This window comes from Lepisosteus platostomus, chromosome 11 (genome assembly GCF_059453375.1).
Source record: "Lepisosteus platostomus isolate fLepPlt1 chromosome 11, fLepPlt1.hap1, whole genome shotgun sequence".
Taxonomy (NCBI): domain Eukaryota; kingdom Metazoa; phylum Chordata; class Actinopteri; order Semionotiformes; family Lepisosteidae; genus Lepisosteus; species Lepisosteus platostomus.
Window position 1 is genome coordinate 44,867,997 of NC_142621.1, and position 27,219 is coordinate 44,895,215.

Sequence of the window (27,219 nt, forward strand, 5' to 3'; positions counted from 1 at the left end):
TCATATGTGAACTAGGATGGGCAGTTATCACTTTATGTCCATCATTATGCCCCTTGTACTCTGGACAAGAGGTATATATTCCAGAACATGCGTGAGGTACAAATAAATACAGCATGCTCTTTCCAGTTCAAGCAAGCTGCCTCCCAGTCTATTTTCCAGTGCTAACCCCACAGCCTTATCTCCCACACTATCATGGCAACTACCCGAAGCACCTTTTTTTCTCTTAATAAAAATAGAAATTGTATACATTCAAAATAGAATATTATATAAGTTACCAATTAAATACCATTCAATTAAAAACCTAAATGAATTCAAAATAGAAAAAAACTTTGATGATAAAATGATATAGTTACTATGGTTGGTTTTCAGTACATAAGCATTAAACTTCTAAAGAAAGGTGCACAAGAAACACATTAATCTGAGATATCAGAATGGAGGTATCTTCCATGCTTGCTTTCAGTGAAACTGCCCCATTGAGTGGTTAACATAGTTAACCAGGAATACTCTACTTGTCTAAAATGAAAGTCTCATTTTCATTCACTGAATAGCAAATATCCAAGTTGGCACCTGCTCACTCTAAGCGAAATAACCAGAAACATCCATTAACCAGAACTAACCAAAGCATGAGACAGCTTTACCTGCTAGGAAAGTTCAAAAAAGGCTACAAATATGACAGCTCTGTCAATGATGCTTTTGAAAAAATGTGGGGATTTTTGGAATCCATTCAACATTAATTACTGTTGAGTGTGCAACCTGTTCTTAAACTACTGCAGGAAGTCTAAAAAAAATAAATTAAAATAGGGTTTTTGTATTTTTCAGAATTTCATAAGGTCTGGTTTCAGTGTAAACTAATGGTGCTTGAGGTTTGATGTTCCTGTACATTTTTAACATCTCTTTTTATGTAATATTTATTTTAAAAAATCATATGTTTTTATAGCAGATTTTGAAAAATTGTTTCAAGTGGCGCCTTTATTTGCTTTACTTTTCCAACCACTCACACTATGACTGGCACAATACTATTCCTACTAATGCAGAACATGAGGTCCATTTTGGCTACTTATTGCCAGTATAGCAAAGATGGCTACATCAAACACAGGTATTGTATTGTGAGCTCTCAATGCTACTGCTGGACAGAAATGTAAAAGTCTCCCCTGCAGAACGTGAAGCACTTTCATCCTAGTAGACTTAGCCAAACTTACCCATGTGCACTAAAAGAACTAAAAGGCAAAAAACGTATCAGAAACTGATTCAATATAGATGCATTTCCCTTCCTTAGAAATTAAATACTTGATTTCAGCGAGCCATCCCATATTAATCCTGGGAAATGTCAGGTGAAGCCATGACATGAACATTTTTTAAATACAATGAATAAACAAACGCACTTCTCAGTAACGTTTTGGTAAAATATATATTTTATTTATCATACAAAGAAATAGTATGAATGTTCAGTATTTAATTCTCTAGAAACCTTTATTTTTGTTTTCCACGGTGTAAAATTAATTTTTGATGTACATACCACAAAATACTTGATTTACATTTATTTTTCATTTTTTATATGTACAGATTTACTATCCTAAATACCATATTACATGGGAAAGACAGAAAAAAGGGATCGCTAACATTGTAACTCTAAAAGGCTGAATAAAACTCAACCATAAATAAATGCAACAAAGTAAACAAATTACCCACAAGCCCGAGGTCTCATGAGGTTTCCTCTTAACACAAAATGCAATTCACAATCTTGAGTTCAGAAATTCCACTGTTCCAAAGTGTTAATATGATGCTTCGACATAATAATTTCTTGTAAAGTGAAAGCACTTATTTGCATGTTAAACCGCAAAATCCTTGTGCCGTTTCCTTGAGAATTACCCATGCTCTCCAACACAAGGAAATCCATTGCACTAAAGAGTTTTTTTTTTAGTTGCTACCCACTGGTTTTATGTTAATCTACAAACAGCTGTGAAAATATTTTATCGTTTCCTCAAATGGGCTGCCTCCTAGCTTAAGGTAAGGGATCACTTACTGCTGGACCACAAAGAGGCACACATTTGTCCACTGAAAGACATAAAATAACAAAATATCCTTTGAAAATGACAAAACAGCCAGTGCTTTAGTGATGCTTGTCCCTCAGTGTGAAATAATCCAGAGAGTCCTTTCTAAATAATGATACTTACATTCATTCTGGGCAATAGAAATGATGTCTTTTTTCAAAGTGAATGCAGTGAAATTATTTTCCCAAATACTATCAAAACAGTGTCACACATGACAGAAGCAGATTGTTGTTTCACTAATTCTTTAGCAGCAGCTGCTCCAAATGGAAAAGGTTAAGCGTGCAGAATGTGTCATAACAAAATATTTTTGCCATTTGCATATACAGTATTCAAGTAGAAAGGCAAACATAATGCAGAACGATTCAAGCTTTGCGTAACTGGAAAGCCGAGTTCTTTAGACCAACATATTCCGAATTTGGCAACAAGCACATCATCCTTTTCACCAGAAAACCCCATTACATGTCTGAAAATAGATAAGCAACACAAAGCCTGCACCGTAAATTGTTCTGGCTCTAAAACTGAACTCGACTCTAAAATAATTCAGCAGAATCAGCAGTGGAGGCTTCTGGACAAAATCCACTTGCCCTATCCTTTTTCGTCTTGCTATTTCTTTTTTAAAATCCATTACCTATGATTGCAAGTCTAAATTTCTCCACTTATCACTTCAACCACTTTCCCATAAAACACCACTGATTTCATGACACTCGTTACTATGTGGCCTCATATGAATCCAACAGTGACTGTAAAGCTGCCTCCAAGTCAGTGTATACACAAGGCTTCAATGATGTTTTCAGGAGCAAGAGGGCGTTTGATCAATAGGATCCTGAGACTGCAATCTGCTTCTCCATTTATCTGTTTTTAACCCTCCAGTTGGGGGGGGGAGACAATGCAACAATTGCATTGCAATGCTAATGTTGCAGTCTCGCAGATTCACGACCTGGAATACCAGCTCTGTGCAAGTGTCTTGCTGACACGCAGTTGTGCCCCACTGTTCTTTTAGAAGGGTGCTAGTTTACGGGAGGTGGGGGGTCTTCCTTGCTTCAGCTGTGTCTAGGACAAGAGCCTAAAAGCATGGATCAACTGGTTAAGTTGCATTATACAATTAGCATAATGCCAGCATGTGCTGCTCTGTCACCAAAATGCAATTTACCCTTTGATAAATCACAGTTTGATTGCAAAAGGCCCTGAAGTTCAGCACAGGGGGAATATTATTCTTTAAACTGAAATTTCACTATAAGTAGCAATTGGTCTATTGATCTACTTATTAACTAAAAACGCATATTATGCATCAGCTTATGCATTAGCTGAGACCCCTTTGGCTTAGCTAGGTGTGCTCTCTATCGTTTGGGGTCGGGCTATTGAAAATGACTGACATACAGTACTACCCAAACAGAACCCAAACACTACAAATGCATCTAGAACAAATCCAATTAAAATATACCACCTTGTTTTAGCATTAACATAACATCCTTAAATGGTAAAATAAGAGTGTATAAAACTGCAAAGAAAAGATCTGGGTAATTTTCATCAAAAAACTAAGTACCATCATGATAAAAAATGCAAATGCATTAAAAAATGATTTTCACTGTCTGTGAATGCTGAATACCCGTAACACAATACATTGTGCTTTTCTTCTCCTTTGATTTTGTGTGTTTTTTTTCCTTCAGCCACTAAAGATCTTCTGCACTTGGAAGCACCGTTAACTCAAAGGAGTTTATCAGGATTGTGAAAGAAGAAAAAGAAAAATATTGTGGAATGTTCAAGGAGCAACATGGAAAGTGGGCTGGATGTTATATATAATATGGTTAGGCAGCTTAGTGAATTAATTGCTTAGAAATTAAAAATAAATTATTATAAAATAGATTTCTGTACATTTTACATATATATAGCAATATCTCCACAAATCTTTTGCCAGAATATAAAACAAATTGAAATGATATGTTGTTTTCAATCCCATCCAAAGTTATGGCCAGTCATCTGATAGAACTTCATGTTGAAGGGTCTGTAAAAGTCCCGAAGTCTCTGCACCACCTCTGGGTCAATATTGGGGTGGGTCCTGCCTTTCGTTTTGCCCAGGCAGTGGGGTTTGCTGCTGCCTTCGGCCTTCTTCAGGCAGGGGAAGCCCTTGGTCTGGTTGAAGTAGAAGTGTTTGTCCGTGATGATCCTCTTGAGGCCCAGGAAGTCCTGGACTCGGCCCAGCTCTCCGGCCGGGTCGCTGATCAGCCGCTCCCCGCTCACGAAGAGGATCTGGCCCATGGGGAAGTACTGCAGCCAGTTCTCCAGGTGCTTGGCATAGATGCCAATCTGGATGGCACTCCAGGAGGTGTCGATCAGACCCGTAGTCCTGTTTTTAAAGGTCAGGCTCTCGAAGGTGGGAATGTCGGGCTTCTTGGATAAAGTCTGGGTGTAGTCGGAGATGGCCCTGGTGACGGGGTCCCGCACCACCACGATCAGCTTGGTGTCCCGGGACATTGCGCAGATCCGAGCCGGAGCCTCCCGGGTCACAAAGTAGCTGGGGGTCTTCTCCATGGTGATCTGGCCCTCCAGGGTCTTAGGCATCAGGTCCCTGAGGGGGAGGAAAGAAGAGATGGAAAGGGTGTAAAGGGGAGGGCATTAGGGATATTGGGCTTTGATAAGAAACACCAAACAGGTTGTGAGTCAGGTTATTAGCATTTCAAAGCCCTTTTCAATACTGAAATGCAAAATGCACCAGCAGAAAAACAGATGGATTCCATTTGTGGCAATACAATAATACCTAACATATTGCATCACCCCACAATACAATATAATGCAAATGGAGACTGAGATGGTTTGAGGAGTAAATCTGAAGAAAAAAAATGCAATATTTTGTCTTTATTCTGTTGTTGACAGAGGGAAATCGGGCACTGTGGGAATTACAGTGATTCAGACCCTGCAAGAGAATTGAGATAAAAACATACATATAGCACTTTACATGTTAATATTTAATATAGATTGGAAAATGTTTTAAAAGGATATAAATGTCTAATTGTGAGTAGCATCTCCTTTTGCTATTCTTGGCATACATTTGTATTCCAGAGCCATGAACTTAAGCACTTAAAAAACATGATTTGATGATAAGTTAATCAGCGTATATATTATAATTAACCATATATAGTATATATGTATATACAGGGTATACGGAAATTGTGTTAATTCAACGTGTGTTAACTACCTATAAGAAATATGGGAATTATATCTTGTCACTTCTCAAAATAACTGTGAACCATCAAGGGGCTGTTCACACTGACCTACAGCGCAATGCACTATGCAAGCTGCACAAAGAACACTGTCTGTGTCCTCCCGGGCTCCCAGTTGGACTCCCTCCTGACAACAGTTTTGTCTCTAGTGCTAGAAAGTTGCTGGCTTATCCTAAATCCATCTTGGCCTACTTCAGCCATTAACCACTTAAGGCACAGTAAAGGCTTATGTGCCTTTTAGGAAAGTCCAGCTGACTCAGCAAGCTGTGTTGTTAGCAGGAAAAGCCAGCCAGAGAAATGCACACACTGAACCTCCTTTGTGATATATCAGAAGCTCAATAAGTCTTCTTGCTAGAGATGCAAATAAATAAAAGCATTCTTTGTCAAATGTGTGTTTTCACTGAATAGTTCATTGTTTCACTCTAGTAGGTTAATTGGTTTATGAACTGTTTCAAATGAAGTAATGGGTACACATTTAGGTGGAAATTCTCTGAATTGAACCAACTATTTTGTAAAGCCTGTTAAGGACAAACAGCCTAACAGTCTGCTCTAGTGTGTAACATGTTACATGCATAACCCTTTAAGTTCAAGACCCTATCACCCCTAATATATGGGTGAAGACCCACAAAATAACTGTTGTTTAATTGAAGGGGGGATGTGAATAATAATTCAAAATAATAAAGAAAGTCAAGAAGCATTGATTGAATTTATATGACCAGTTGTATTAAATTAATTTTAATTGCAACACTGCAATAAAGACCCTGAACATGGACTGTATGTCATATTCCTCTAATATGACAAATGAACGTGGGTCTGAACCCTTTCTAGGATATATATTAACACAATTGCTTCTGGTCCAAGAATGGCAGGGTCAGATTCTGCACAGAGATAACAAGCCCTCAGTTCACACCGACTGAGAATGACGGAGGCCATTCTGCTCTGACAAGCTACACATGACAGGTGGCTGCTGTTTTCTAATCCAATCTCTCGGCCTTACGCCTTTAGGAGAGCTTTTTGTCTGGGTCTGGTTAATCTGTTGACACTTCTCTGTGAGAGCGATCGGCAGGCTTTGTCAGGGGGAAAGAGTGGAGTAAGCAAACAGATAGCACACTTTGTCATTCTGTTGTCACCAGCCCCTCAAGGCCTGTACCGCCAGGCTCTGTGCTATGCAACTGAAATGCTAATGTAGCTCTATGTGCCACTAATGCAACTGTGCCAGAACCAAAGTATTGTTTTAGTATTGGCCAAAATAATAGCTCCGTTTCTCACAATTCAGTTCATATTCTACATAAATATCCATCCTTTTTCATGCTTTTACTGTAGACCATTTACTCCTGTAAGGCATGTAGGTATACAGACGTCCTTCCACCCTGGACAGAATACTAGTTTATTTCAGGGCCAAGGAGGAAGAGACCGCTTAGAACAGCTAATCAAACCTAGGCAGCACGTCCGCAGGAAGAAACCACACAGTGGATTAGACGCACTCTGAAAGAATGTGCAAACTCCATCTCAACAAACACTCCACCCCAGAACTGAACCCAAGGCCCTGGAGCTGAATAACATATATATGATTTGTAACCAAATTGACTTTATATACAAATATTATTATGATCATTACTACTGCTAATTATAATAGCTCTTTAAGGTTAAGATGTAAAAATGAATTTTAGATTTGTTAAACTCTGTTCCTTTGTAGAATTGGATCTAAGACAAGCTAGTGCTGTGTTTGTAAATAGCATTGCATTTCTTTGTCACTTCACACCTTTGACTTTTAAAACCTCATGGTATGCATATATTGGTTAACTTAATTTTCCAAGTTAAGATCATATGAATAAAGGAGAATGGAGTGGAAAAGTCAGTTGTGTTACTCATATGCGCTCTGCTTCCACTTTCTACAGCCATCACACCCTATTTAACAATCAGCACAAGGATGCATTTTCTTCCACAAAAATGCATGAAAATTACAAGGCCAGCAAAAAAGCAATTTGATAACATTATTGCAGCTTCCACTCACTTTTCCCAACACCCATTAGAGTTCCAAGTTCCTAACAGTGGAAAGGCCCTGTACAGTAAGAAGACTAGTCTGAGAATGATGTGCTGGAAAAAGACTTAGTTGAACTGAGAATCCATGCCAAGAAATGAGTTACGATGTTTTGCTGGTCTTTCATATCAATAAAATTGTTTGATTTCTTTCTGACAAATTACCTCTGCTGACATTGTAAAGGGGCAGGCTGCACACCCAAGCACCACACAGACCTTGTGGAAAATCCCTTTCGACAACAAGGTTCGAGTTCAAAATACCCAAGGCGGTCTAAGGTAATTAATGATAAGCTTAATGGAAATTTCTTGGCAGATAACTCCAGATCAACAGCTTTTGCAAGACAGAGCCAGTCGTCTAATTATGACAATATTGCACCCTTAATTGCTGCATCAAAAGGAGCACAGGAACCAGGCAGGCCAGGTCCGAGTTAAGAAAGCCTCATCTCCTATAACTCAAGCCTAGAACAGCTTTGCTTTAAAGGTCAAACCAGTACTACTGCATGAAAGAATCCTATTGTATATGAGAAGGGAAAAAAACATTTCTATGTTTTTCCTGTTGGACCTTCTCACGAAAGCTGCTGTTGTGTAGACTTGGCACTTATTCTTTGTGCCTAATAAACCTGCATGGAAAACAACATTAATTATTCATTTACTCCAATTAAGAGAATAGCGTCACAGAGTCAGTATGGCTATGACTCCGGGGAAAGAATGGAGAACATTTAGATATATATTCCTGTAAGCGAATGCAAAATTAGAGATGATTAAATTCACGTTCTTGGTTTTTTTTCCCCCCTTCAAGTTTCACTGTGCTGCAGCACAGTGAAAGGTGCCTCTGTAACATGTTTGTTTTAAAAATGCTGAGTCATACGGTGACGCAGGGCAGCGGAACACCAAATTCCATAAAATGGGATGAATTTCCAAACACCTTTCCTGCCTTTGATGGGAAGTGCTTTACTAGGGGGCTGAAAAAACTGTCCTCCCACAACAGGAGACTGGCCAAGTGGCAGACACACCATGTGCTGAGATCTCTTCGGTTAAAGTCAGCCTTTGGACTTTATCCATTCGTTCTAATTGCAGGAGAGGGAAGGCATATAAAGACCCTAAAGCCGAAAAAAGCCTCAGCTAGTGTTAGAAATGGGGGTACCTCCCTAGGACACAATGGCTATTAAACCCGTATGATTTATGAGGTACCCATTTAAAGCATTCCATCAGCAAACTGCCATTCTCTGCACAGACCTTTCCTGAACCCATTGTCTTGCGGCTGATGGGCGAATAGCTGGTTTAGGCTAATGAAGGGTGCTCGTTGAAGCTGAGTACAACACTTTCTTGACATTCCCAGGCAAAACAGATTCCTGGAGAGTTATCAAGAGCACTCTTGAGAAAAGTGTGCTGTTAATGCCAGGATCACAGCTGTTTCCTAGTCGGTTCTCCTTCAGTTCTTCACGTTTGTTCTATGCCATGTGTCTGCAGAGGGAATCAGGAATGTCACTGTTGTGAAGCAGCCCTGCTGAACACCCTTTAAAAAGAAAACCTTACTTAAAGATGGCCAAACCTTTGTTTTTCCACAAACATACTGTAAGTCTGGATGAAGTATTCTTTATCTTTGAAATACAGTGTCACAGCAGAAAAATGAAAAGAGTTTCATAAAACACAAACAGACAAGGAATTCCTTGCAAAACACACGTACACCTTTTCAGGCATGTTTCATATATATATATATGTACCCTTTTCAGCTCTTTGAAATAAGATGTATTCCAATATCTATTTCTGTTCACAATATGCATATCAAGACATGAACATTAAACTGAACGACTTTGCCTTTAAAGTGTTTAAAGATTCCGTGTAGAATTTTTCAGATCTGGACCAAGAGGGAGAAAAATATTAAAGAAAATTGCAAATTGGGTCACTATAACATTTAACTTTACAATGCCTCTATAGAAGAATAAGAAAAACAGTTTTAAAATAACAAATTAAGATTCTCTTAGTATATCTCTGCATTATGCAACTTCACATTTGTGCAATCATATTCTAGATGTTGAAAAAGGAATGTATTAACTAACGGATCCATTTGTCTTTGAAGACTGAAGTGTAGGTACATTCACAGAAGTCTTTTGTTTTTTTTCCTGTGATCCTATGGTGAAGACTTTAAAGATGTTATGGTTTAAAAGCAGTTCGCCTAGTGCCTTTTAAGTGACAGGTCTTCGTTCTCTAAATATTATTAGTGGTTTCTTCAGGCCCTGTTTGTAGTAGCCTTATCCAGCAGAGAGAGATTTGAGAGGAAACGTGTCTTCTTGTTTCAAGGAAAGGCAGCCTACCGTGTAAGTATTTCCCAAGTTGAAAGAGATGCCAAAACAAAGACGATAAGATATAAAGAGTCTGCATCTCACAGGGCACCTTCAAACGCGCAAAAGTGCTCTTGAAGTGCGTGCATCTGAAACTCTTCGAACCTCTGTGTGATGCCAATGTTCGGAAATCCTGCTGGATTCGTTTTTCTTTTTGTCATTGTAGCTTTTTTACTTCTCAATTTGCCTCTCCTGAGCTCTAAGCGTGAAAGATAGGGAAGTTTAGCACAAGCACAAAGACATGCCCCGAAACCCCAACTTCCTCCTTCTGAAATAGCACACGTCAAAGCTTGTTTTTAAAACACAACATTTGCACCTCATAGAAGCAAAAACATACTACAAAATTCACACAACAGACTGTGAAGCAGAATGAGTGTCCCATGAAACAAAGCCATACTATATGAAGCTGTGTCACAGACCCAGATCATAGCAAAACCTCTATGTGCTTTCTAACATCAAAGCCTGAATGTATTATTAAAGGTGTATTTCCAGTGGGAAGCCTCTGGATCTCAGAAAGCTGCAATCAAGTGGTGTGTTAGGGAATTTGCTGCTGACGTTTTGATTTAATCCAGGCCATTACGTGAGATTAAAAGAGAAACAAATAATACCTGAAAAATTCCAAAGAAATTTGGTTGTAATTTTATCATTTACACATTGGTAAATTACACCCAAGGCACAATTTTCTTCAAAGCACAAGTCAGCGTATATGAGCAATCATTAAATAACCAGTGAAGAGACATCAAGAGTAGATTCACGACAGCTTCCTGTAACACATGGCCTGTGTTGACCATTCATAGCTGCTCTGAATGAAAGCGGTTTCCCTCTCTGCCTCTCAACACACACACACTCATATACTTCGGCCCACTTCCAATAATTGTGGCTTAATCACGCTTCAGATCAATGACCGCCTTGAGGCAAACCGCATTACTCAGGAAACAGTTCGTAACAACACGTTTCTTAAAGAACATGAAAGACAGACATGTCTTTATGAACCTCACCTCCTCACAAGAACTGTCAGGAGTTATAGAAACAGGCCCCATAATTGTAATTACACACAAACAGACAAGCAGTTCCTTGCAAAAAACATGAATACCTTTTCAGGCATGTTTCATATCTATTTACTCTTTTCACCTCTTTAGAAAAAGACATATTTCACATTTTACTTCTGTTCATGATATGCATATTACTATATTAACACTAAACAACTGCAATTGTATATTTAAAGTGCTCTAACATTCTGTACATAATTTTTAAGATCTAGACCAATGGGGGGAAAAAGGATTGAAGAAAATTCACAAATAACATTACAGGGCTGCTTGCCCCACTTTGTACATATCTTCAAAAAATGATCAAATGATTATTCCACTTCCATCAAAATGAATAATGCAGACTGCAGAACACAACACCTAGTTGCCATTACCCAGAAGGGATCGAATGGAAATTTACAGCTAGGTTAATGCACTTACATGCACATAATTGCTGCTTATGACAGGCTGTCACATCCTTTCTAGTGCTGATGAGTATTTTTAAAACACAATTGAGACATTGAAGCAAGACTTTGAAAAACACCCACTTAGCAGAGGCGGACATTACATTTAACCAAAGAGCTGTGATGTGGCTCGCTATAAAAAATGAATGTTTTATGGCTCTAAAAAAGCAATGCCAGTTGCATGACCAGAATCTCTTTTCCACTGTACAGTCACGGCCTTATTTGGGGTTAGAACTGACGAGATAGTTAGAGTTAACTCTACATTTCATCTGTGATGAGGCACAGCATGTTAACCTGCAGCTAAGAGTCTTGGTTTGGGAATCATTAAAAAAAGAACAGAAAGTGTTCACAGCCCATGCCCCAGAGAAACAGACCCTCCTGACTACAGCAGCACAGCCCAACATACTCCCAGGAATTCACTGCAATTCTCAGTCCAGTCTGCTATGATAAACCCATGAATTATAAGAACCCGGGGCTCTAAGATTACAGTTAACCTTGACTGCAGAAAACAAATGTCAGCTAAGCGTGTTTTTTACCTTCTTATTAACCACTGCTGCGCAAAAGCTTGCGGTTTCTCCTGTTGCAAATTTCATTGGAGACTGGATAAGGTAAGGCCCTCTGGTTTACCGTAGGGCACAGCAATGGTGTCAGACCATTAAAAAAGTGCAGGTTTGACCTCAAGGTTGTTTCGTTTTTTATGGCACATGTACATCAGTTAGTAAGGATTAAAATTAAATAGTAGCTTCTTTGTAAAAGTGTGAAGACGCAGTGCTTTTTCAGATAGACGAGGCATTACAGACTTTAAGGATACTTAAAGGGGCATTTTGGAATGTGCTGTGTAGAGCTGAAGCCTCTATGTATCCATGTTGATCAGTCAATTAATTTATGCATTTGACAGTGTTCTTTCCCATTAGGAGAGACAAGTTGTTACTGCTTTCTGCATCAGACCACAGACACTTGCTGATTGCCAGATGAATGAAATTACCAAGTGTTAATAATCTGGCAGCACTGGAGGTTGGCCATGTGGTATAAATAAAGCTGAAGCAAGAAACCATTTTCAGAGTTGCCAGTTTCAAGGGACAAATACTTTACATCCTGTGCATCCGCAGGGGCTCTGGGAGTGCTGTCATTTTCACCCGATTTAAGCCGATTTGGTGCAGAGTCAGCAGAACTAAAGGAAAATTTCAGACAAGTAAACGTTTGACTCCTCAAACACACCTCCTCCAAATGGGTAAACAGCTGTGAGGATTCACCAAGAGTGATTAAATCCCAGGGCTTTTTTAAGATTTGGCTGCCCATTTTGAGGTAAGAGCTGGAATTTGGGCATCTAAATTGCTGAAATAATTCCTCCATTTTGCTTTCTTTCCCACTCCTTTTCCCTGCCTTCTTTCTTCCTCTTAATTCTCCTATTTATCCACTTCCACTACCTGTCTTGCCATAATACTTTAAGTGTTCTTGAAGACTGTTTAAAAAAACATAGCACAGATATCGTTCCGGAGCTGTCCAACCTCCTTAACTGGCAGCCTCCTTATCACAGCGATGCTATCAAACTGCTAGTGCTGGTAATCCCAGGTAATTAATGTCAGCCAGAGTTTGTTTGCAGTAGGTGTTAGTAACCTGTTAGTGACCCACCTTATCGATGAGCAGTCAATAGGAGAGAGCCAGAATGTCAGGGGCTAATCCGACTTTACTCATGTATAGCCCTTATAGTGCTCTGTAACAGCAATTGCTTCAGATACAGATACTTACTAATAACTTCATTGTATGTGATTTGGTGTGGTTGGAACTGGTGGGTAACATTTCTCAGCTGTGTGTGTGATGGTACCTAGAACAAACATGACAAAGACACCGCAGATAATGGCGTTGGGAACCCCATCAGCAAATATCGGTTTTCAGCAAATCAAAGTTTTTTGGGTTCCATCTGACTCTCTGTGTCCTTGCCAGGGATTAAGTTGTTTGCCCAGCCAACTGGGCTACAGGGCTCAGGTATCAGAGACAGCAGTCTGACAGAAGAGGTAGCAGTCCTCCAAACAGACAGGTATGTGCAGCCTAGCACTCTGCATCTGGAAATGTCGTCAAACACAAGCGGATACCCTCAAATCCGTATTTTCATTGCTTTTCTCAAAGGAAACAAAAAAGCTTTTCTCAGAAGGTGCAAAGCCAAAGATCAGATAATGTTAACAGCATACGGACACTCTTGATCTTGTTCCATATTTTCTATTAAAAATAATTAAACAAAAGCATGAATCTTACAGGATGTGCATCTTAATCTAATCCAGACATACATGGATTTATTTACTTCCACTCCGTGTAATTATTAATATTATTTTGTCTGAAGTATTAGTGTGTCTGAAATCCACTTATAGTGCAACATCTAAAAACATGCCCTCATCTCGTGACTTTTTACGTACTGGGATTGGCGATACAACTTTATTTTGTCCTTATTAGACTCTTTCTCACTGCCAGAACAGGGTAACAGTAGGTAAACTCACTTGCCAGTTCTATACCCCAAAATCTCATTTATACACGTACATACCCTGTTTAGTTTGGCCACTTTGTTAAAATGACAGAGGCTTTAAAAGAAGCCCAAAGACAGATGAGAATGTGAACGCACAGAGAGTCTTTCTTCCATCTCTCTAGCTTTGGTAGGAATTCTTTTTCCTCAGAATAATGTGCTTTTACATCTAAATTATTCACAGTAAGACTGGGGCTAGGGGGGAATTAATGTGTTTACAAATTCCTACAGACAAGCTGTCTTTTTGAATCCTGGTAAATTACAATCAATAAACCATGTTGTAAAAATTATGTCAATTAAGCTATTAATTTAGGAAAAGAAGAATGACAGCCGTGTCATGTTAGAACCTCCGGGCAATTTCAGAGTTTTGGATGATAGCCTAGATGTTGCTTATTATGATATCACATATTAGAGACCTAGAAAATTATCCCGAAGCAGGGTTGTGGAGGGATCTGCATTAACCATTTTGTTTTCTGAAAAGAATGTAAAGTTGGGCATAATCTGAGCTCCGTATTATTGCATTTTAGGATACTACATATTTCAAATTGAAAACTGGACAAATATCTAGCAAAAATATTTTTCAAACAGGTAAGTATATATATATATGTACTATGTATGTTCTGAAGGATTGTCGGCTTATATGTAAAACTCTTACAGAAGATAAGAAGTCATAGTCTGAGATCAAAACACACTGCTTTCATCTTAAAAGTGTGAACATGTGTGAGCTACAGAGTGTTCCTAATTCCCTCCCAGTTGGTTCATCCTTTCTGTACAATTTTCATTCTTCTGTGACAAGTCCTGTCAGATACATCTGGAAATTCATGAACATAATTCATAGTATAACTCTTTCTTCTTAGGGAAAGAGGAATGAGAAACTGCAGGTCTAGTGCACCAGCCAGTGTTTCATGTTAAAAAAAAAACATTTGAAAGGAGAGGTTGGTTTCATTTGCTTGCTGAGCATTTCACATTTCTGAGAATCACCATGAGTGAGACAGCACAAGTGCAGCCAAAAAGAGATTCTGCTAACCTATAAACATGGCATGTAGAAATTAAAATACAGATCAACTCTTAATTTGTAGTAATTAGCTTGTACTGTAGTTCAGCCGCAATAAACTTAAGTGGTTTGTGCTCATCTGAACTTATTACCTTACAAAGAGCTGAAGACAATGCTTTTCCCACAATCATCTGCTCTGCATAAACCTCTAGTGTTTTTTTAAAAAAACAATGAGGACATTTTCCATAGAAATTCCCGATTTCTATTTTTTATTTCACCTTCAATGAAACAGCAGACCCCCCCACCCCCCCATCTTCTAAAGATGTGTAAATTTTTTCAGATAAAACCCAAGAGGCATTTGTAGTTCCTGCAAGTTAGTGCCTGATATAAAAAGCCAATCATTAACAATACTTTAAGGACAGAGCTGGATTGCAGGAAATTGGAGGGGGATTTTATTTCAAATGGGCAATATGTGTTCATTCAGTACCAAGGAATGACCATTAACTTGGCAGGGAGGGGCTCAATCTTGTTCCTGACATGTTCCAACATCCAAATTATCACCTCATTAAAAATAAGCTGATTCACCATAATCAGTGGTGGTGGAGGAGAAGGAGGGGTGAGGATTGTGGACAAGAGTGACAAAAACAGCATGCTCACTTCCCAAAACTACATTCTCTATCATTTCTTTTCTTCATTTCCTCCCCTGTTCTATATCGACTTTCACCAGGGGATAGTAATCTATTTCTCCAAGGAGAGGGTAAGAAAAAAAAATTAAAGAGGAGCAAGCGCTCTTCGGTTGCTGTATGAATGACCAAGAACAATCATTGGGGTTTCTCTGTGTGTGCCAAAAGCCTTTCTGGAAACATGAGCGTTTGACACCGAGTTCCTGTCGAGCTCAATCGCTTTTGTTCCCGTCTCCAGCAGGAGATTCCTGCCCGCCTCGGCCATGTTTTCTCAACTGTTGTGGCCAGCATTCAATGACCATCCATGGGGGCCAGGCCACCACAGTAGCCCGACCACTCCCCTCTCCCCAGGCTCTCCTTTACAATTAGCTGGCAGTAATTCGTGATGAAAGTGGCCCTTATCCCCCCTCCCTCTCCCCCAACCTCCATGCCAGTTTAGGCACAGAAAGAGAGAGTCTCTCCTTCAGTCGAGCAGGGAGGCCTGCTGTGAGAAGTTTTGCTCGGCTTTGTAGCTGGCAAAGAACTTTGCGATGTGATTGGACGGAGGAAAGATGACATGTGACCCTATTCTGCTTGCCGGTGGGGAAGGCACACAGTGAGAACCAAGAATAGGTAGGGGGTGGGGAGGTAGGGGCATGGAAAAGAATGACCACAGAGAAAATAATCTGTTAATTTGTGATCACGGGCGACTTTTATTTTGCCAACACTGCCGGTCAGCCTTCAAGCTGGTCTTTCTTTTTCGTTTTGTGTTGCGTTTCAAAGGAGAAAAGTCAAGTTGCTGCTGGTCAGCTGGTTGGCTGGTGGTTCCTGCTCAAACAGAAATGTTTTAATTGGCTGGCTGCTCTCCGAAGGTTTTTTTTTGTGTGTAGTCAATGGGAGGCGATCACAGCACTTCGCTCTCTGCTGTGACGGAGTCATAAGAGGTGAACAAACTCACTGTCATGAGACTAACACTTTCCTGTGCAGGTGGGCTTGGTGTGTGGTGCATTCCAATATATTCAGGAAACAGAAATAATACTGTTACCTCCACAGAGTTGCAAATTCTGAAACGTTAGACTATATTTTAAAGCGGTGTTGTGCTGACATGAAAATAGTCAATTGCATATTGAGTACTTTTTTGGAATGTTTTTTTTTGCCTTATTGTAAACTCTTTACATGCTCATTATGAGCGGGTGCATCAGAATAAGGCTATCATGTTTCGTTAACAAAGTCCAGCTCTCTGAATTCAAGAGTCCCTTGCCACTGCTTACAGAGGGAAAAAAAAACAACAAAATGCCAACGCCGGCTCCATTTTATTTCAGACATGAGCTTCAATTCTCACGAGAGGGACGGGACATCAGAAGGAAGTAATAAGGAAGCCAGAAAACAAACATGGTGCATTTCAGTCTAATTTACGAGAACGAGTCTGGCTCAAAGACATCTTTCAGACACACAGATCACAATGCGTCTTTCGAGCAGATGCAGGATTCAAACACACAAGCTCCACTTTTAACGAGCACAAACGCCCTGCTGCCAAGGCCAAGGAGAATGAAGAGGCTGTCGACTTCTCTCTCGAGTGTATCACAGCGATACAGAAATGACCGGTCCTGGGTGATGAAATGCTACAGTGTGTAACAGAGGTGCCAGTGCCTCAGAGTTTACCCTAACATGAGGAAGACAGCATGCTTGGCAGCCTCTCCTGCTGCACAAGGGAGGTGTGAATCAATGGACACATTATGGGCATTCTCACCGCCAGTTAAAGATTTGACATGGGGAAGAAATTCATTCCAGTGTTTTACAGTAAGCACAACAGAACTGTACCTATTCTGTCACTTAACACCAGATGCTGGAATTCTGAAAACCTACAAAGTTCAAAAGAAAGAGAATCACTGGAATCACTACTGTATGTAAAACCCTCTTGCCGTTAAATCTTATTAGTAGAGCATTTTAAAATATGTTTACCTAACTAATTGTAAGAGTCACCAGAGCAAATACATACTGTATATTACAAAAAAGGCTACATTTGTTTTTTAACCTCTGATTCTTCAGTTTAGTTTTTTTTTACTCCCATGTTAATGATTTGCAAGGTTTCATTGTATCCAGGATACTTTAAAGTGTTAAAGCATGAATGAGGCAGGTTGGGCTGAATGACTCTTCTTTGTCACCTTTCTGTGTTCTTATGGTTTTGCCTTGAGAGGATGTTTGTACTTCTTTTACTGTCAGATTTGCTATATTCCAATATTCATTAACCAGCTCATATAGCTCACCATATCAGTCTCCATCTCCCCTCTTTTTGGCTACAGGCTCAAGGTCAAAGAGCTTCCTCTGGTGTGCCTTAACACTGCAAATTTCATCTATTATCAGGAAGACATATAGATTTATGGATAGGCTACAGACCAACAAAAGACTAACGTTATACTTGTATTTCAGGTGGCACACAAGTCAACCCCAACAGAGCCCTTACTTCTCTATATGTCACCTAAAGTACCTCCTGCCATGAACTTTCAAGACAGGGCTGTTAAAGATCTAGCTAAAACTAAAACAGCAAAGGTCTGATGACCAAGGAATAGTTTAATAGTGGCACCTAATTTTCTGCAGTTGTACTGTAAGATAGACCAGGCAATCTCACTGACTGGGGTTGGCCAGTGTTCTCAAAAGCCATTAAATTATGCAGATCGATTAATGGGCATAATTGTTCACAATTAACATTCGTTCCAGTTAACCTGTGACTGATGATTCTGTGATACAGTACCTACAGAGACCTGCAGGACTGTGGCTCTCCAGGAATAGTGCTGGCCACCCATTAGATTCAACAGAACAGTTGTCCCCAGTTATCAGTCATTCTCTAGATACTGCTGTTTACACAGAGGTGCAAGCTGATGGCTAAGGCTGTAGCTTATCAGGGTGTAAGGAGTGTCTTCCCAGTGGAGGAGGAACGGACGGGGTTAGAGACAGTGGTCATGAAATACAGAGAGCAATTATCCAGGGCAGAGTCAAAAAACAGGATCACCCCATCTAGTTCTATCCTTGATCCCATTTGGAGTTCTGGAACAACTAGATAAGAACTTATAAATGGATGTCAGTCAGTATCACAGCCTATAGTTCAAGAGAGAAATTAATTTCATTTTAAAAGCCTAATCTTATTTTCCAAACTTGTTTTACTTTCTCACAGTCTGGGAAATTCACAGTTTAGCCCTTTTTGGTTGAGCCAGCATTTTTCAACTATCCTGCATTTTAAGTCAAATAGCTGCTAAAAATCCTACGGCTTCAATCACATATAAGGAGCATCTCCCTGTGGCACACCCAGAGGTAATTTTGCAGAACAGTGTTGTTTGTTTTTTTTAGAAAAGTAAAAGGATGTTTGCAAAGATTTGAGTTGCACAATGAAGAAACAGAAAGGGGACACCATTAAATACTGCAAGTCTTAAACTTGTGCTAACAAAACACTGATGCAACTGTGTCTTCAATCGTCCTCTGATTAAACTGGCAATGAAATGACCTTCACTCAGAGCTCTGTGTGTGAAGCGTCCTAGCACCTTCAAATTAAACATCAGTGCTGGAACACCTACTTAAACACTAATTATAATGCAGCAAACCATAAATGTAGGATATACTATTACATAACTACTACCTCAAGAAAGGAATTACTCATAAGTAATAAGTATTGCATAATAATGCCCATTTTGTTGCACCCATCAACTTCAGACACTTAAACATACAATCTAGCACCAAAACAGTTTTTTCCTCTTTGTTACTGAACAGTATTATTCAGTATAACACAGTACAAATGAATATTCATTATAACACATTATTGTGTGAATGTCTGTGTGTAAACAAGTTCTTGTATTTTCTTTCAGGACTGATTCATTTTAATATTTTAAACATTAAGAAGCTGACATGTATGCTGAATTACAACAACTGATGAAAAATACATCTGAACAAAAGCCAAACCAAATACCTTAAATTCCTATTTCAAATACTGTTCTGTCGTGGAAACAATGTAACCTTCAAACGACCAGATAAAACAAGTTTCAATGAAGATTTTTTAATGAAGAGCTTTATGTTACGTATGCGGGGTACATCTGTAATAAGTGTGTATCAAAGTATGAGCTTTGAATGTGGGTTAGCAAATCTATAGGGTATACTTCTAATGACTGTATATGTTTTGATTTGATTGCAGTCACCATGGAAAAACAGTCAAAATCAATGACAGACATGAGGAGATCCATTTTTCGGGTTCTGAAATCTACATTCTGACATCAACTTGCAAAGTGGAGGCAAGTCAATAGCGCAAAATAAAGTCCTGAAAACTGTACATTAACAGTGGGAAAACAGATCCAGAATACATTTGAGCTATGTACAGTACAGGTTCAACAGACCTGCTGTTGAAGGCCATAACTGCAAAACAAGTCAAAAGTTGAATATCAAAGTACTTTTGAAGCAGAAACTGCAGGCAGATAGCTTAGGTTAAATTAACCATTTTATGAAATCTAGTTATACTTAACAGCAACCGTTAAGTGTAGAAATGAAGATTTTCCTCAAACCTAGTCTTTTAATGAGGAAAAAAAAGATACAGTATGCATTGCTAAAGGGACAAAGCTACAGGGAGGAGATAATACTGAAATGTGATACCACAGAAACTAGAGAAAAAATGGCCTTTTCTCATAGTTTCTTTATTCCTTCTTCTTCAACAATAAATCACCCAGCAGTCTACAGAGAGATACTACTTGCTAGTTATACTCTGAAAATGTCTATAGGCCTGAATTAATCGTCTTCCTGCTTTTTAGTACAAATAAATCCTGTCAGACTATAATAAGGGTGTGAAATGCATCTGTTGCCATTGCTGGGTATAGTTTCATGAAATAAAGCTGGTGAGATTCCAAGGACAAATGTTAATGACTTTGTTGAATGGGGAAATTTCCTTGCGTGTGTGTACCTACAGTAATAATAATGGCATGTGAAGCAGTACAGCTGAAAACTTTCTTGTGCAATAAAACAACAGAAAGAGGAAAAGTGGGTTTTAGTAAGTAATGCTTATACTGCATTTTAGGTTTTCAGAGAGCAGAATAATGCTTTTAATTTGTGCTCCAGTGTCTCTTAAATGAACTATTTGGTTTTAACCACAATTAAAATTTCTGTATCTGTTCACTGTCCTCCATAATCCTGTCCTATGAAACAGCTTGAATTGTCCTTGGTCAAGGTTCTGACACTAATAAGACGGGTAGGAGCATTAATGGTAAATTATGGCTTCCTCTCTCATGAAGAAAGCCTGCTGTTCCTCCTCTTATTTTTTTAATATATCAAAACTTTCCACTACGCAAACATTCTCTACAGACAGCTGCATTTCACAGTTCATTGTCCTGTGTTTACTTTCATGACACTTTGGAGAGCTTGCAAGCTTTTAAAAAAACAAACAGCTGATCTTTTAGATCTCAGTGCGAGTAAAAAAATATTTTTATTTACATTATTTTATTTGCTTTGCAAAATTCAAAGTGGAAGATTTATTTCCTCCTCCAAACAGGATAATTTAATTTGCACGTAAAAAAAAAAACAAAACAACTGAGAAAATATTTGGACCACATTTGCATACAACACACATTCACATTTTTTCAGTAACAACCCACTTCATACCTAGCTTTGATGAACGCTAAACATCACAAACCCACTGTAAATACAACTGTAGCTAAAGTAAAGTGTTGCCAAAATATGTAAATGATTATCCAGACTGAAGGTCTGTGTTTGTCTTGCAACTTGACTGAGAGCTGAATTTCAGCTCTTACAGTAAAACACTGAAGTATGTTTGTCCATTATCAAACGTAAAATAAGTGAACAAAGTCCAGAAAAGAACCGTTAATATCTTCAGCGCCTAGGGGCGCACTAGTTGGCCATTAATTAAACTTATTACTCCCTAAGCACAGCTGTCCTTCCAAAAACAAGACACTTTAATTTCCATTACTCCCTGCATGGCCAGACCGTGACTGATACTGCTCTGCAAGACTGGCAACTGGGATGCCACTAGTCCGTCTCGCCTTAGCAGAGAACACAGGGCCATTACCCAAAAGGATGAGACCGCTAATACTCCTAGTAATATCAGTCTGTGCAATGCGGCTCACTTGACTTCAAAATAAAGGGGGCGGGCGGCCCACAGTTGGAAAACAGGTGAGGCGATGAAACCAGATCTGTTGGTATACAGAATATGGCCAGTCTACGATGTGTTGTGTGGGGGGGGTCACCAAGTGCATGATATTAAAATACTTTTTCCTCCCGCACGCTGGCCACATTTCGTCATCCCTCCACCCACTCTCTTCACCCACACCCCCCCTCAAAGAAAACGCCACCTACCTCTCAGCACCCCTGTGGCATCCACACATACAAGCTACACCATCTGTCTGAAACCGTCAGTCAGCTATAGGCACATCATTAAACCCACCATACCCTAGTAGAGTGGTATTCTTAAAGCTATAAAGTTTGAAGCAGGGTACCAAATATTGCAAGTTGCTGATTTTATGACACGTTTTAATTTTAGGTTCTGGCTACCTTGTGTACATTAAAACATGCCAAGTAAAATTTCACTGGAGAGCTAACAGGCTACAGCTAATTTTAAGAGCTAGTACTTACAGTTTAACCTGGCTCAGATTAAGTCAAAATTAAGGCCATATTTGCTGCTAAGCACAAATGTCCATATGTTATTACTCTTGCTGGCTCCCATGTAAAAGATACACTTATCTCTAAAGTCTGATAAATCCCCATCTGTAATTAGTCTATTCTGTGCCGCTCTAGGGGTCGTGTAAAACCCCGTACATTTCTACTCCGTTTCGAAGAACTTCCAACTTTAAATTTCCATAGAGAGTGATCGGTAGTTCGCTTAGCTTTGAAGAAATGCCTCCACAAAGGCGCATTTTATTGGCATTAACATCGTTTCCATTATCTTTTATTAGATAACGAGAAGGGGGGTGTAGTCGGGATTTGGGTGGATAAAGAGATCTGAGCACACACTGAAGCATCCTAAATAAAGATTCAGCCCCTGATCCCAGGTCCAGATACCTCCAAATAGCTTGCAGACACACGCTTGTTTCCTTCATTTGCCTCTTAAACTATGGGATCGACACTCTGTCAGCCGCTCCCTGTTTTCACAGTAAACATGGTTAAAAGGCACTAATGGGACCCCAAGCAATCGTTCACATTCTATTGTTTTTCTGTAACATTTTCTGTATTGTGTTGACCTTCGCTACCGGATTTTCTGATTTATCGACCAGGCCATCCCCGACACCGATAAAGAAAATTACCGGATTAAAAACGATCAATTAAATGATAAAACGAATGGACCTAATGGGTCATTATAGCGAGAGATATGAGCCTGCTTAGCTGATTTGATATGTTCAGCTTTTTTTCAGCAATGAAAGAAACCCTGCGAGGTGTTGCCTATAAAATCATTTATTTTGGTAATGCTGTAAATTAAAAATGAAAGGAGTATTTACGAACTGCATTACAGATGGCTACATGTCTTAGATATGTGGCACCTTGTAAAATTCTACGCCGAGAAAAAAAATAACGTTTTTTTTCTTTGTAATAAAGGGAAATAGACAAAACAGTTTACTTTTCTGTTTACTTTTTATAAAAGAAAAATCACAATCTGTTCAAAATGTATACATATTGTGTCTGAACTTCTTGCACACTCATTCTATTTTTCGTCGAGTAGACGAACTCCGTTTATTCAGCAAAATACATACTACGACCCTGTACTGGTTTTCATCAACGTGAAAGAAAGCTGTTCTGCACTGTGAAGTAGCATCAGGTCTTCTGTTTCTTGTAAACCTTTGAAATTAAGCAGCAATACCTGTGAAGACAGGTTTGAAAATGTATTTCTTAATTTTCCGGTGTATGAATTCTGTATCCCTGTACGTATGAGAGTAGAAGTATATTTTAAGTATATTTTTAAAAGTTTTGCTTTTACTTTAAAAAAAACTATAGTTCTATCCCTTTAAATTATAGTGTCGGTTCTAGGTCTTTTACACAGAAAAAAAATTGAGACCCAGTTTTAAAAAATATCAAAATATTTTAATAAACATAATCCCCACCTTAGTCGTAATTGTAAAGTTTAATGCTTATTTGCAGATACAGGTAATGCATTTGGCGTTTTTGAATGCTGCAATCGCTTAGTTTAGTATTGAGTCCCGTTATTAATTTAATTTATAGTTCTTTCTGCGATTCCTTATTAATCTTTTTTTTAAAGCGTCTTCAAATTAATACTGACATTTTCAGAAATATCAATCCATTGTAACGTTCCAAAATACACAAGTTTGAATCAAATTAAGCAGTTTTGGTTTAAATTCGTGTTAAATTCGTGTCTTTTGAAACAAACGCTCCTTCCAACAAACCATGTTGAATTACGTAAATTTCAGGGTAAAAGAAACGTTTTTGTTACGTTCCAGTCCAGTTAAAATCTTCGAAGGTTTTTAATAGTACGTTAACCTTAAGACTCTCCGCCTTTTTCTTAGATTTACAGTTTAATTAAAATGCAAATACTATTACAAAAGCGAATCGGGCTGTTTAGGTTATCAGACAAAAGTTTAGAAAGTTCTCAGAAGTGCATTTTAAGACACTCTGATTCTATTGTCTTGTAGATTCACTGCTGTTAAATGTTATTTACGATTCTTTTTCTAAGCGAGAATGGGGCTCTGTTATTTCTACAGCTCTAAAAGGCAAATGAGAATGATGCCCCACGTCGGTCTCCCCCTGTTTTAAATGACGTCCTTTTTAAATTGAAGTACTGTATAGCGAATTATCACTATAATCTATATATGCTGACAGCGCCATGCAACAAAAAACTGTTTCATACTCTCTCTAACTTAATAAAGTATTTACAGTGCTCGTTCTGTTAAATTGACGAACCTGAATGCAATGCTTTAAATTATAACGCAACACAATAGGGCCCCGGTCGAATTCGGAAGATTCAGACACTTGTTTTACTTTTTCTCCGTTTTCGCTAGTATTAATCATGACGAAAACCTTCAGAATTACACCGATTTACGGCTTGCAAGGCACTGGTGAATTTAAGAAATAATTAAGCCGCAACTGATGAAATTCTATTTACAGGCCTATCTCAATCTTATTTAACAAAAAAAAACGCCAAGATGTATAAAACAAGTTTTGGTTGTTTTTACTGTTAAGGCGGCAGTAACTGACATTTACAAATACTTATGAAAGCAATTTATGAAAACGACTTCACCTGCAGTGTTCGCTTTTATCCAACAGAGATCACTGCTCAACGGCAAACCGTAAATCTGGAGCACAGCAAGCCAGACTACCTGAAGTACCAACATTTAAAATAATAATAACAGACATCACAGCCAGGATAATGCCCGGCTCGCCTTCTGACGGCAATATATTATTTACACTATATGCAGAATATGATGTAATATTCATGTAAGGATGGCCTCGGGCACTTTTTCTGAAATAAAATGCAAGCGCTGTCTTATTAAGCCGAAGCTGTTTACTCCCGGGGATAGCGTTGTCAACACTGAAAGAAAGTAATTAAAATGTAAGACTTTTTAGATTCTCCGTCTAAGGAGCATCGTAAGATCTATTCGATTGAACGTGCCTTTATACAGTTAATGCAATTCCATGTGTAATTAAACCTATTCTTTGAGCGAGTACACGTAGTTAGGGTAATTTTCTACCCACAGAAATATAATTTATGGGGGCCCATTATTAGACACCTAAAAATAAGCAAGATCGGCAGAAGATATTTCCAGATTTAAAAAAGTAATGATGAATATACCGCCTATTGTACGACTTTTAAAGTATTTTTAAGGCTCTGACCCGGTCGAGGGAATTTTGTGAATTATATTCGGTGCGTTTTAGCTGAATTAAAGAATATACACTCCAATTGATTATTCCAAGTGTGTGGCAAGCACTGGACTGCGTCCTGTATGGAAATTTTAACCTTAGAATTAGCTTCTTAAGACTGAATCCCTGAAGATTGCTGAGCCGCCTTATGAAAATGACAAGTTGGGACTGAACAAACCTATTCCCTTTTTATATCGCCCGAGGATTAGCGTCCGTACTGGCATCTGCGCCGCTCGCCGAGCGGACTTATTCATGAAAGTAGACAATAATTAATCGGTCGATGCTCGTAAAATTAAAAGCTGTGCAGTATTAAACAAAACCGGCGCAGAGCTATGCTGCTGTACAAGGATATTCGCACTAAAGTTAAACGATGTGACCGCCCTGCGGATGTATCTCAGACGTGAAAACAGTTTAAAAACATGAGAAAACATTTTAACAGTTTTGCTCGGAGAACCCTGCGGTTTTCAAAAAAAGACTTTTAAAAAAAAACGCGTGTAATGTGTTCATCGCTTACCGCAAGAACAGCGATGCCGAGAGATAAACATGATTCTTTCGCTCACCTGTACCAGTCCAGCCCGTTGTCATAGTTCCTGTCGAAGAAGTGCGGTTCCGCTCCCACAGCTCTGATGTCGGGGTGCACCCGGAGAAACTCGAGGAGGGCGCGGGTGCCTCCCTTCTTCACCCCGATGATGATCGCCTGGGGCAGCTTCTTGGTGCCCGACCCGTTCGAGAAACTCGACAGGGCGCTGGGCTCCAGAGACCTCTGCTCGCTTCTCATCTCTTCCCAGTCGTCAGTTCTGTCCACTTCGATCTCGTTATTCAGCAAGTCTCTGGAAGCGGTCCTGACCGGAGGTTCATCGTAGTCCGTTTCCAAGTCCACCCAGCTCTGGGTTCTAGGGAGCAGTCTGGACATGAGATCTGTCCCCCCGCTGTCTGTCCTTTTGGCGGCGGTCTGAATGTCCTTCCCCCGGTAAGAGTCCACCATCAAACTTGGCATAGTGGAACAGTAGCCCACGCAGGAATACAACATATATACCCACAGCAAAAGCATGATGCAGAGCAGCAAGAGTTTCTTTTTCACTGGGCTGAAGGAAATCGCATACAGATTGTGACAAATCAGGCTATATTCCATAAGCCTTGTGTGTGTAAATCATAATCCGAAGAGGCATATTGGCAAAATTAAATCCAGGTAGCACTAAAAACGAAATCCTCGCGTAACAGACAACACCTCTGGCAAAAACAACAAATTAAAAAAAAATAAACTAGGTTGAAATAAATAGCATATATTTAGGTTCTACCTCAACACGGGTTGTGCCAGTTTTCCGACATAATTGCCACATGTAAGAAAAGACATGGATCTTAATTTGCAAGCGGTGCACCTCAAAGTCGCTCCACAACCTGTGCTTTCTCTCGGCGCATCTCGCTCTCCCGACCTACTACCTACTGCGAGGACCAAGCCCCTTGCAGAATACTTGATCCTTATACAGAGCCCTGTGCGCATGACTGACAAGTCAGCCGCCCTATCACAGGAGCCCAGAGAAATAATTAGCCATTTGTTGATATAAAACGACCTATGAAAAGAAAAGCGAGGCGGGGATTAGCGTGGGACCTTAGGATAGTGCAGGGGATGGAACGCTCCCATTGGCTAAAGAACTATTAAACCGGATTCTTCTTCTAGAACCAGATTCAGAGATTCTGAAGTGTTACAAATCTTTCTTTTGGTGGGAAACCTGACAAGAATGTCCACCCGGTGTGAATTTCTTCCTCTCTGTTTTCAAGCATGATTTAGCACATACAAACACACACACAGGCGACGCATCTCAGGGGACGCTTTCCAGCCCAATCTTTCACGACGATACATTATTAATGCAGACGCGCAACTTTCAGCTTTTATCCAGTTACTCGACGAGGAGTTTTCGGATCAATTACAATATAAAAGGAATATAAACAACCATGACATATTTTATAATCGATAAAATCACTTTCGTTAGGCAGAGATATATACACCCCATTTTCATGTACATGCTTTTTTAAAGTTACTTGTCTCATGCTCTATATT

At 39.3% G+C, this 27,219-nt stretch overlaps 1 protein-coding gene across 1 annotated transcript; it reads right to left on the minus strand.

The window, feature by feature from the left end:
- Positions 1–1,394: 1,394 nt before the first annotated feature.
- On the minus strand, positions 1,395–26,686 carry hs3st3b1b (heparan sulfate (glucosamine) 3-O-sulfotransferase 3B1b). Its single transcript, XM_088599972.1, has 2 exons — positions 25,721–26,686; positions 1,395–4,617 (listed from the first exon to the last, which is right to left on the minus strand). The coding sequence occupies exons 1-2, from the start codon at positions 26,290–26,292 to the stop codon at positions 3,999–4,001; spliced, it is 1,191 nt and encodes a 396-aa protein (XP_088456098.1). The 5' UTR covers positions 26,293–26,686; the 3' UTR covers positions 1,395–3,998.
- Between the last annotated feature and the right edge of the window lie 533 nt (positions 26,687–27,219).

Bases quoted from the DNA above. Each gene is read 5' to 3' on its own strand.
- hs3st3b1b (XM_088599972.1), bottom strand. From the start codon at position 26,292: ATGGAATATAGCCTGATTTGTCACAATCTGTATGCGATTTCCTTCAGC. The intron at 4,618-25,720 runs GTGAGCGAAAGA...CCTCCCCCTCAG, and splicing joins AACGGGCTGGACTGGTACAG to GGACCTGATGCCTAAGACCC.